General features: G+C 31.3%; 2 protein-coding genes across 2 annotated transcripts; both read left to right on the top strand.

Moving 5' to 3' along the window:
• The first annotated feature begins 930 nt into the window (after positions 1 to 930).
• LOC114408502 (HMG1/2-like protein) lies at positions 931 to 2,994 on the top strand. Its single transcript, XM_028371568.1, has 8 exons — positions 931 to 1,172; positions 1,290 to 1,344; positions 1,553 to 1,669; positions 1,957 to 2,014; positions 2,101 to 2,145; positions 2,227 to 2,307; positions 2,448 to 2,540; positions 2,628 to 2,994. The coding sequence occupies exons 2-8, from the start codon at positions 1,298 to 1,300 to the stop codon at positions 2,643 to 2,645; spliced, it is 459 nt and encodes a 152-aa protein (XP_028227369.1). The 5' UTR covers positions 931 to 1,172; positions 1,290 to 1,297; the 3' UTR covers positions 2,646 to 2,994.
• Positions 2,995 to 9,627: 6,633 nt separating this feature from the next.
• On the top strand, positions 9,628 to 11,670 carry LOC114408501 (WUSCHEL-related homeobox 8-like). The gene is made up of 3 exons (XM_028371567.1): positions 9,628 to 9,979; positions 10,686 to 11,084; positions 11,351 to 11,670. The coding sequence occupies exons 1-3, from the start codon at positions 9,814 to 9,816 to the stop codon at positions 11,410 to 11,412; spliced, it is 627 nt and encodes a 208-aa protein (XP_028227368.1). The 5' UTR covers positions 9,628 to 9,813; the 3' UTR covers positions 11,413 to 11,670.
• Positions 11,671 to 12,777: the final 1,107 nt, after the last annotated feature.

Raw genomic sequence — 12,777 nt, 5'->3', positions numbered from 1 at the left:
TGCATTGAAGTTTTGTCCATAAGAGTTTGTGCTTTATCAAGTTTACTTTATGTGTATTTCATTACTTGAGAAAACTTTTGCACTCAGGCGCAAAAGAAATCATGATTAGAGTGTAATAACATATATGATTTGCTATGGTACAAACTGTATATATAGATCAACTATTATGAAATTATTTTAATTTTAACAACGAACTTAAGTTCAAGTTTTAAATGTAATAACATCTTTTGAGCGTGGTTAAGTAATTAGACATGCTTAAAAGTTGGATTTGAAACTCGTGAAATCAAAATATAAATGCAAATTTCATTAGTGGAGGATTTTAGACATCACCTTTAGCTATCGGTTGAAATAAACCGAAGTGTTGTCTAATGTGACAAGAATTGGTGAGGTAAACACCAACAACGGAGACAAGATTTTAGGCCACAACCAAACGAGGAAAAGTTAACTTGAACAACTGAGTTGATTAGCCTAACCAATAAAAGGTTAATGATGGGTTTAGAAAGGGAGTTACAAGAGTGATAAAATCCTAACAAACAATAAAATATTTTCAAAGCAAACAATAAAATATTTTCAAAGCGAAAATAAGTAATATGAAACTAAAAAAATTGAATTAAATGGTGGAAAGGAAAGAAAGGGAGAATCACCTAGAAAATATATACAATTTATTTATTTTTATATGAATTTTGATCAAACACGTGAAATTCATCATCTCCTTTTCATTTCATCATTACCAAATAAAGTACTAGTGTAATGGAAGAAGTATCTTGTTAATGTATGAGTAGTGCGTCTTTGATTCTCACTACACAAAAAATGGGCTTATTAGAGCTGGACCGGGCCCAAGTGAGTAGAAAAGAAAGGCAACAGCGAAAATAAACATAGGCGGCGACACAGAAGAAAGCACACAGAAAACACAAAATGGGAACAGAGACATACGCTCAGGAAAAGCGCACGGATCAATGACATGGCAATAAATTTAAATTCCCGCCTAAACCCCTGACCTTCCCTTGATTTCATTTCGTTTGCAATTGAATTTCAATTTCCCTAGGGGCTTAATATCTCCCCGCATTTGTGCCTAGCCTCATTATTATCATAGTAGATATTCATTCCCCTTATCTTTCTCTCTTCTCTCTCCCCGCCCAAACCCTAACTCCCTACCCTATTCCGCTTTCTCTGTACGTATTTCCCCTCAATTTTCTTCGTCTTTCCGGAATTCTCTTCGTTTTCCGGCTATTTTCTTCAGTTTTCTACGAATTCCTGACCTAAAAACTAACCTGATTGTGTGATTGCAGCATCCATCATGAAAGGAGGAAAGTCCAAGACCGAATCTAAGAGAGCCGATGCCAAGTAAGTTTCACGCGTTTTTTTTATCAACCTTGAATTATTCGTCTCTTACGATTCGATGCTTTGTACGGTGAAATAATCGAAAAAGCTAGGGTTCAGGAAACTCCGGATCTGAGATCTGAGATCTCTATTTCGTACAACGATTATTTCAGATTTGTGCGTTCTACTATTTCGTGGTTTTTGATTCTATTTATTTTTCTACGAATCTCAGACTTGCTGTGAATAAGAAGGGCGCCGCCACCAAGACTAGGAAACCCGCCGGAAAGGGGAAGGCAGCGAAAGATCCTAACAAGCCAAAGAGGCCTCCAAGTGCTTTCTTCGTTTTCATGTAATTATAATATATTGTTATCTCTACGATTCATTTGACTTCCGATGCGCTCTCTTATCTTTCCTCCGAATAATTTTATCGTCAAAACTTTTATCCTTGTCCAATTGTAAGTCCACGCGTTCTTTACCTGTTGTTGTTTGTTTACCTCGATTGCTTTATTGTTAAAATTATGTTTTTTGAGTATGCTAGATCTAGCTTATGCTTCGTGAAACTTGATATTACTACACGCCCCGTTGTTTTTATGATTGTATTGTGGTTGTTTTCTGAAATTTGTGTTGTAATTAAAGGGAGGAATTCAGGAAGGTGTTCAACAAGGAACATCCCGACAACAAAGCAGTGTCTGCTGTAAGTGTATCTGTTGTTAAAATGAGTGGTGATCACATCATATAAATGGATCTCGGCAGTTACATGAATTTAACTGAACATTTCAGGTGGGCAAAGCTGCTGGAGCAAAATGGAAGACGATGTCTGATGCTGTATGTTGTTCAATGTTTTTTTGTTTATAAATAGCGTTTAGATTTTTAGCATTTGTTATTCAAATTTTATGAATTGTTTAGGAAAAAGCACCTTATGTGGCAAAGTCTGAGAAAAGGAAAGTGGAGTACGAGAAGAACATGAGAGCTTATAACAAGAAACAGGTTGGTTCATCTTTGGTGATGTGTTCTTGTTTATAGGAAGAATCTGTAAAGAATTGTTCTCAACAGCCCAAGGAAAGCGGAATATGTTTTTATTGGTCTGTAATGAATTGGTCTCATTGACTTTTTGTTTATGTTGTCAGGCGGAAGGTCCTACTGGTGGGGATGAAGAAGAATCTGAGAAGTCTGTATCTGAGGTGAATGATGAGGATGATGACGAGGAAGGCAGTGGCGAGGTTTGTTTTCATACGTTTTTCATCATTGTCTTGTGGGTTTTTATCATTTTTGCAGTTTTCTTATTTTGTGCTGTTTATTTCATGCAGGAGGAGGATGACGATTAGAGAATGGACTGATGATAATAGCATTTATGTAGGTTCTGATGATTTTGATCATCCGTGTAGGTGGTCTGGTCATTTCCTTATAAACATATTTCTCTTTCCAAAAAATATTTCCCTGCTCCTCCTTCCGTAAATTGCTCGTCTTTCCAAAACGTGAATAGTTTAAAGAAGGGAGTTCTCTTTATTTGTATTTCTAAATCCAACTGTTTAGTTAAGGGATGGTTATCTCTTGTAGAGCTTTTAGTTTGATTTAGAGTTTTCTTGTTGAAATCTGGTTAAGTTTGTATCAATATAATTGACTTATCATCCCCTTTCTGCTGTATATATGCGATTTATGTTTTTTAGTTCCTGATTTATGGTGTCATTTTTTGACCCGTGTTATACTCTGCGGATGCCATGTTTGTTGATGCATCTGTTTGTCCATGTCTTTTGGGTTGTCATGATCTGCAGTCTTACTTGACAGTGTGTTATTGGATTTTTCAAAAATCGGAATGTCTCCTTAATTTGAAATTATAACTGCTTTTAATGCAGTTCTGATCTGACGATTGAAAACACCGAAGCCTGAATTTTATAATTAAATTCATTTATTCCGAATTCTCTTGGTAAATGCTGTTGAGGTTCGCGATGGTTTTAGAGATGGAATTGTAGATTATGATAGTTGAATATTTGGTTGTTTTAGTTGCTTTTTTGTTGGTCGGTGTTGTTTATATGAAATTTCTTCGATTTGTTTTCATTCTACGATGGTGTATTTCCACCCATGCAGTATCATGGAATTGTTGGATCGTTTTTTCAGGCATGGCTAACAAATGACCGTTTTAATCGTCAGAGAGGTCTTTTCGCTTATGATCCCGTAGCATAATCTCTATTAATGATTTGAAGAATAATTTTCGAGAAGTTTGAAGTAGCGTATGAATCATGTATAAGCATGTTCTGACTACCTTTTTTTTGAAGTGTAGTTGTCAAAATGGTTTTAAATGTTTATGTGCAATTTCTATAGCTTTATTTGTTATTAGAGTAAATTCTCCTTTTTTTCTTCTGTATATTGTTTAATATATAATTTAGCGCCAATAAAGTAAATTGTTACATATATAATTTAGTACCTGTTAAATTGTACAATAAATAACATTTTTTTAGAAATGTTATATTATATTATTCCTCTAAGATTTTGAAAAATGGTTTAAATTAAAATAAAATGGAGGCTATGTGAAAAAAAATAAGCAGTAATTTTTTTCTTTAAATCTCTTTATGAAAAAGCTTGTTTCAAATAATATTTGGAAAGTTCGTGAAGAAGTGTTTCTCATACCTCTTTTCACTTCTATCATGTCTCTTTCTTCTTTCATGATTTCTCCTGTCTCTCCTTTCCCTCCTTTCTATTATAACTCTTTTATCCTCTAACTTCGGGCCAAACTCATCCGTAATTTTTTTGTAAAGAAATGCATTAAGTTTGTAGTAATAGGGGGCGGGGTGTACTCCTTCCACTTATTTGAATGAGTTGATTGTAAATTCATTTTTTCTAGAAAATCCAACTTTGTATAAAATCCATTTTATTACACCTTTTGTTATAGATAAAGGAAAACACTCGAGAAAAATGAAGAGTTTGGGAGATGAAGAATCTAATTGGGCTATGACATTGCTATATAGAGTCTTAATCTTTATGCGAATTTCGTTTGCCTCTATTTCTGTTTTTAATTCCCATAAACACGATGAGACCTAGTTTTGGCCGGTAGGTAAGAGATGCTCATATTCAATTATCCATAGCAATGATAACATTATCGTATCTGCAGCAGTGTTTATTAAAGACAACAATCCACTCTTTCTATGACCAATAGTATGTGGCATATCTGCCCTTGTTTCAGGCCGCAGTTAATCATTATGCACATGAAGAGAAATGATCTACCTAGCTTGATTGAATTTCCATATCATACACAATTCGTATAGTAGTCTATAGCTCTATGAAAGTTTTAGTACTAAAAAAATTATTTATTTACTATCTCCATTTCTTTTTAATTGTCATTTAAAGCTTTTTTTTACAACAATTAATAAATAAAATAAAATATATTGATTCTCATAGTTATAAAATTTTTTATTTTACCTTTTTCTATTTATACTCGACAATAAATATATATCAATTGTTTTTTTACCTTCACAATAGATTTGTAAATTAATTAAAAATTAAATAAAAAGATCTATTATTTTGTACTTTGATAACGGCGTACAAGTAAGAATAATAATTTACAAAAAAATGGTCACTGAAAAAAAGAAAAAGAGAGTATTTATCAATGTTTAATGTCGTCATTGTATTTTGACACTTAAAAGTCCATTTTAAGATGTTTTTTTTTCATCTTCTCTTCTATTGTTAGCTCTTTTATTTTTATTTTTAAGAAAAATATGAGTGTTACTCTTCTTGGCTCTTTTTGACACTCTTTTACGGAGTGATTGAAATTTATTAAAAATAAATAATTAATTATAACGAGAATATTAAATGAGAGTCCACTAAAAGGAATTAATGGGATATATAAGTGAAAATTATGAAAAATATTAAATAAAATAAATATTTAGTACATAAAAAATAAATGTTTTTTTTATCATGTATTAATATAAAAATAAAAATTTATATAAGTATAAAATAATTAAAGACAAAAACTTTAAAATATAATAATTTATTTATCATAACCAGATAATCCAAGCAGCATCACCCAATAAGAATAATGAAATAAAAAAAACGGGACAGAAGAAAAAAAAAATAGATTTAGCTATAGTTTGCTTGTGTTCAAATAGGAAACAATTGAAAGAAAATTTTCAAAACTTTGAGTCTTGCATTTGAATTTCTTTTCAATTCTTTTATCATCTCTTTCATTCTAAGTGACCAAACCATAGCTTGGTGCAATTTATAGAAAAGCCGAACTTGGCAATTTGGTTTGCTTCTTGAAGCACATGCGAAAACTTGCAGGAGCAGAGTTTACCTTTCATGGTGCGGATATCCTCCACCAAGGCAAAGCAATGGAAACCGATTCCATCTCCAAAAGAATTGCTCAACTACTGGCTTAATAAAGCATTAAATCACTCACAATATAATCACGAATCACAATTACTACGATGAAATAACCTAAAATCAAAATAGTCTAATAAGTAATAACCATAAACTATGCTCTCTTGAACACGTTCAGAAATTGTTATCTGGAATACCAATTCCCCGCAAATAGAGACTTTGAATGTTTGGTTAGAGTTTATGTTAAGTTTTTTAAGAAAACCAAATACACAAGATATATAAGAAACGGAGTTCCAAAACCAGCGGATGCAATTTAAAGAATTAACAAAAGTGTAGTTCCCACCCACTTGTCATTCTCAACAAAACACAAATGATGCAGCAAGATCAAGATAGTTGCTTGATAAACAAGTTTCATATATAACAAATTCTAGCTTGTTTACCTTACTACACTTTAGCCACCCATTATTCATACTTCAAATACTGAACAACTAACAGAAAGTAACGGTTAAATAGTAATACCTAGTAGGAAAGAGACTAGTAAGAACCGAGAATACTATGTAATGCAGTGAAATAGTTGAGCAAAAGAAAACCTACTTATTATGACTAGAAGCTACATGAAAACCCAAGGAGAACAAGTGACCTTTCTAGCTAAACGATCAGCATGCCGCACCTTTTAACAAAATGGATCAGTAAGCATCAATTACCTTAAGGAGATTAAAGCAAATATTTGACTAAACATCAAGAGCAACAACTCCACAAATAAGGTAAGAGGTATAGTAACATATATTACTACAATTTTTTTAATAGTAGTGAAAGGCTTAGGACAAAGAGCTTTGGGGAAGAAAGCTAACTAAGCTTGAGATGGAGCAGGTAAAAGGCGTGGGATACCAACTTGTGTGTTTTCACCAACAACATGATGGCAATCAATTTCCAAGTGTTTGGCATGTTTGTGAAAAACTGGATTTGCAGCTATGTGAAGAGCACTTTAGTTGTTACAATATTAATTTAAGTGAGGTACATGTGCATTGAACTTTCAGATTAGAGAACAAATATATAAGTCATTATAGTTCACAAACAGCAGAGACAAATGCTTTATATTATGGGCTGGGATAAGTGTTTTGTTTTGTAATGTGCCAAGAGACATGCAAGACCCAAGAAAGAATCACTAGTCAGAGGTGGAGCGCCTTGAGTCTAAACACCTAATCCAATTTGTGCCTAAGAAACCAAATCCAATTTGTGTCATTTACATTTCTTCTTTAAAATTTTCATTATTTACAAAATTTTCAAAACATTATTTTTTATTTGTCATATTTTTAAACTTTTATTATTTTCAAAATTTTAATATATTTTTAAATATCATTTTTACACATTTAAACATTATTTTAATCTCACCATTTTTAAAAATTTTATTGTCTTCAAAATATTCATATTTTAACCTTTTTTTTAAAAAAAAAATCTTTATAAGTTTTTCATATATTTTTAAACAATTTTTTTATGCATTTATTTATTTTTATCAAATATCATCGTTCTCACATTCCTCATTTTTAAAAACTACTCTTCAAAGTTCAAACACTTTTTTTTTTTTATGTATTTGGCAATAATTTTTCTCAACTCCTCTTATTATTTTAATATCTCAACTGTTTTCTTGGAACCAAAGTATCCCTGTATGTATGGAGATGGGATTGTCTTATATTTTATTTCATTAATAATTCTTATTTGTTTTAATTAATTTTTTTCTCAATACATTTTCAGTGTAATTAACATTTTGTTATTTGCACAACTTGTTTTAAATAATTTAACTAAATGTTCTTTGTACAACTTATTACTTGTTTAAGATAATGATTATTTATAGTACAACTTATTGTTTTGTTTTAACAAATTACAAATAATTCATTACAGTAATTTAGAAATGGGATGTTGCTTCCAATATCTCCCAAGTTGCTTTCTGCAGTTTTTTCGAAATATTATTTTAACCTTTTGGACTCATTCCGGAAGTAACATTTTAGAAGGTAAAAAGGAGACCATCGGAAAGTGTAGAAATCAATAGCTATTAATGTAAATTACACCTCAAACTCATACATTGAAATTCCAATTCCATTCTCAGAGCTATTCTTTCTTGCTTGCCGTTTCTCAACAACCAAATACAATGGAAGTTAAGTAGATTTAATATGAAAATTTGATAACTTGACATTCAAAGATGATGTTGAGAGTGGACAAGGAAATAAGAAATTTCTACAATCTCGTTCAGTGGCCACTGTAGTCCTTGGATTTTTTTTTTAATAATTAATAATACTCATAAAAACAAAATCAAAATTGCCCTTCCCCTTTCTGTATAGATAAATAGATGAGATTTTGAAGAATGGACGTTTATTTTTCTCTTCAAAAATAAAAACTTCTCTTCATCCATGACTAAAGAAGATTGTTAGAGATCTTTTTAAAATTAAAATAATATGAGAATAAGATAATGATTTATTCATTTCTTTCTATTTTCTAATAAACAATAGAATTTTTTCCCTTCTATTTCATTTCATTCCACCTCGTCTCTTTCTATCAATCCAAACATAACCCTAATTTATAGTTGGATAGAATGCGGATAATGGGTGGGAAACTTTGTCGGGCGATGCTGTACGCGTACGCGTGGGGAAAGCGTTAATTACGCCCGGAAACAATAACCAGAAGGCAAACCTGCAATTATTTATTGATTTATTTATTTATATTAATTTATTGTGTTTGTGATTTTTTCATACAAAATTAAAAAAATTAATTAATTAATTAATTAAATAGTTAGCTTATTTGAGTAAATACTATTGAGATAATTTCAATATATTTATAGTTTCTTTTAGATTCAATATACGAGAAAATTTCTAAATCGACCGTTTTAAAAGAAATTAATAAAATGTAATGACTGTTCTTGCTACACAAGTTAAATTATTTTTTTTAAAAAGAAGTAAACCAAAATAGATTTACAATACTTAATGTTGTGCTTCTATTTTTATTTAATTAATATTTCAATGAAATTTGGCGGTATTATTTAAATTAACGCATCTCTATATTTTGAAAAAAATATAAAATAATTCTTTTAATATTCAAAATTCCACTATGGTTATTCTTATAAATAAAAATTAATAGTATAACGAATATAATATTTTAATTTTAAGAAACTAATTTAATATCAAAAGCTAGTAAAAGGAAGATGGTCATGTGTTAATTTTTTTTTATAAAACTTTACTGAATTAATATTTATAGATGTAATTCATTTCCCTCAAAATAAAATGATACTTAAAGTAAATTTCACTACTATTTTTAAACTAAACTACCTCACAACCGACAAACTTAATCAACTTGATATCTTGAGTGAATTCATTATTCCTTTCTTACTTTTTAACCAAATCCATGTCCTTAGGTATGAATTATACATTTGTGAAAAAAAAGTAATGAATAGTGATATACCCATATGTTTTTTTTCCAACTCTCTTGAAGAGAGATGAAATTTATTACCTTTAATTTTATAAATAATTATCTAATTTATCAAAACTAATAAAAATAATTAAATAAGTTAATTTATCATAAAATTTAATTTTATTTTAAAATTATCCATAATATTAAATGATATAAGATATGACTATTTTTTAAAAGATAATTTTTCAATCAATGGATATATCTTGTTTGGTTAATAACTCAATAAATACATTCATATTTATCAAAAAAAAAATCACTAAGGACAATTTTTTATTTAACTAAAATAATTCTATATTTTTTATACTTCGATCAAAAAGGATATTTTATTTTATTTCATATATAACAACGTATATAAGACCGGAGGAAATATATAAGTCTCACTAAAATGTGAGTTTCAGATTTTGTTTAAGAATCTTATTCTCAAAATGGTCAAAGTCACATAAATTTCTAAAATTCTTTGATAGAAGAAATAAGCCTAAAGTTAAAAAAAAAAAAAAAAAGTGGGGAGGGAGGCTAAATTGCGAGATTTGCGGAATAAGGCTAAATCGCGCAGCAAACTACGGTCCTTTAAGCTTTGACTTGAGGTCTGAGGATGCTGTCTGTTTGTCTCTGCAAAATGCAAATCCAAATTCAATTCTTGCTGCCAAAGCCAAAACAAAACTGAGTCATTTCTTTGTTTAGGAGTTTGGTTCTGCAAAAAGCCAAAAAGAAGAAGAAGAATAAATGGAAGCAGAGACCTCAAACGGTGGTGGTATTGGAGGCCTTTACGTCAAAGTTATGACCGACGACCAAATGGAACTGCTCAGGCAACAGATTTCTGTCTACGCCACCATCTGTGAACAGCTCGTTGAGATGCACAAGGCCGTCACTACCCAACAGGACCTCGCAGGTTTCCATTGCTTCTTAACCCAACAGCATTATAGTACATATTATTATTGCTTCACACCTCAGGGTTATTATTACAATAAACATAATTCATTTTATGATTGAACGGAACAAATTAACAACATATACTTTTCTATATTGAAAATAGCATTACATGACAGTTGAGATTATCTAGTCTGTTATAATTTCGAGAAACGGGGTCACCATGTGATCATAATTCCGATCAATTTTCGTGTGATGCATAATTGAGTTTCTTTTTTTTTTTTAAATTTATGAGAAAAAGTTATTTAGACCTGATTATGTGTCACATGAAACCAACAAGTTTTAACCTTATAAGTTTACTTGATAGATGGGTGAGTTCCTTAAGCATGCTGATAGAAGATCTATTCCTTGCATATGAAAAAAACTTCATTCAGAGAAGCAAAATCTATTTCAGTAATCTTTATGCCTGTAGTGTTAGTCTCATTACTTTCAGCTCTGGGATACTTGTTTCTAGAAAAAAAACATTGTGTCTCATGAAGATTGACTGATACCATAATGGTCCAGGACCATGGTATAATTTTTTCATGTCATAAGATTATCAGGAAGTTTCTTAAACGTGTAAGTTTCTTCAGATTTGGATATGTAGGTTGAATTAGTGGGATTTGTTGTTCAATTTGACGGTGGAGAAACAATGTGAGTGTTTAATTTGTTGTTGTATTTTGAGTCAGGGCTGAGGCTGGGTAATTTGTACTGTGATCCGTTGATGGCATGCTCTGGACACAAGATAACTGCGAGGCAGCGCTGGACTCCAACGCCTCTGCAGCTTCAAATACTTGAGCGTATTTTTGATGAGGGAAATGGCACTCCGAGCAAGCAGAAGATCAAAGACATAACCATTGAGCTGGGCCAGCATGGCCAAATATCAGAGACAAATGTTTATAACTGGTTCCAGAATAGAAGAGCTCGTTCAAAGCGGAAGCAACTCACTCCTGCACCCAATGTTGTGGAGCCAGAAGTTGAGTCTCCAAAAGAGAAAAAGACTCGTGCAGAAGGCTTTCAGGTTCAACCCTATGAGAATTCATCACCTCATAGGATCAAGGATATGTACATCCAGAGTCCTGACATAGGTATTAATCTTTCTGTTAGATTTTGTTTGGATAAACTTCTCAATGAATATTTATAGATAAGGAACTAAAAAGGTAATTAAAAATCACTTATGCATAATTAAAACCAACTGATGAGAGAGCTTCTGTAAATTAAAAACCACTTATGCATAATTAACACCAACTTTTCGAGAAACTAATGAGAGAGCTTCAGTAAATTAATTTATGGATAAGTTAATTTTAACTTATGGAAGATATTCAATATAAATTCTATTGGTTTGCTTGTCCAGGATTTGACCAATTACTGGGTAAAATAGAAGTTGCAAGCTGCTACAGTTCTTATTTTCTTTGAGAAATCTGTGGAATGGATGGGTTGAAGACTTAAATTCTTGATTGCAGCTTGGTGGACTCAAGTTTGTTGATGATACTGTTAGATATATGGGCTTTTTGTCCAATATGTTGATGAACCACACATGATGTGGTATAACTATATATTGTATAAATTGTTTTTGCTTAGGTGCTTTGCAGTGCTAACTGTTGACAACCGTTACTGTGTGACATGTTACAATTTTACAAGTTTAAACATTATTTCTTCTCCTAATTACTGTGAGATCTGACTTATAAGAGCTTACGTGGTCAGTATATTGTCTCAGTTATGTTGTTATGTAAATCTGCTGAACCACCTTTTGGGTGTTTGAGCTAGAAAAGACTTTATCTTGTACTTTTACAAACCAGTAACCACTCATTCAAATAACCCTTGAATAATTAGGTTAACAATTTCAAGTCCATAAGTACTAAATTTACTCACATCAAACTATTACCTTCGCAGCAACCTGCTTCCTATCACTTTTAACAATTTTTTTTTGTTCTGATGCCTTCAACAATTACCTCTACTTGCTGGTATTGCCACTTGTCTCCAGAATTTCTGGTCATCACGTATTCACTAGTCTCCTTTTGCATTCTAGATATTTGATAGCATTAGTTATTGCTTTTATGGTACTATAATCCTGCATCCAAATCTTAAATAGGGAATTTGGATGCTAAAACTTAACCGTTTGAATTTTATCTGATAGTAATGAAGCCTAAATGCTTGTAAATTTAGCTAAACAATTTAAGGAACATCTCCCTACCTGGAGGGATCTGATAAACAGCAACACGGCTACACTTTGTAGCAAATTATTCCAGAAAAATAGAAAAGAAAGCACCTTCCTAAAACTAGCTGTTGAATGTACAGAAAAAAGGTTAAACCGTTCATCCAAAAGTTCTGCATATCGACATGAGATTGAAGCTTAAGAGGGATAATTTAAGGCTTTAAGCATTTAGTTCAATCAGGGACTGTCAGCTACTCAGCTCCAATCCACTTAAAATAGCTGCGAGAATGCTTTCTTCACTTGAATTTTATTAAGAACGCAATTTGTTTTATGCCAGAGCCACTAACTGGGAACATTTCTATAATGATGCTGAAGTGAACACATCATCACATATCTTCTGAAGAGTATCTTGGGTGATTTCGTTTATCCTTAGTAGGCGCATTTTTGACATTTCTCGAGACTAGTTTAAAGCTAAGCAAAAATATATATTTAGTTATCATAAATATAATTTTATATGTTTTATTGATTTTGATTTTTATAAAATTTTAAAAAATTGTTCTCGTCACTGCTTGATGATGACGATCAAGTATTTTGAAGTAACTCGAGATAATTAGATATATGCTATG

Source organism: Glycine soja, chromosome 4 (assembly GCF_004193775.1).
Source record: "Glycine soja cultivar W05 chromosome 4, ASM419377v2, whole genome shotgun sequence".
In the NCBI taxonomy this organism is placed as follows: Eukaryota; Viridiplantae; Streptophyta; class Magnoliopsida; order Fabales; family Fabaceae; genus Glycine; species Glycine soja.
Note: the sequence above shows the minus strand (reverse complement) of the source record. Positions and strands in the feature narration are given on the sequence as shown.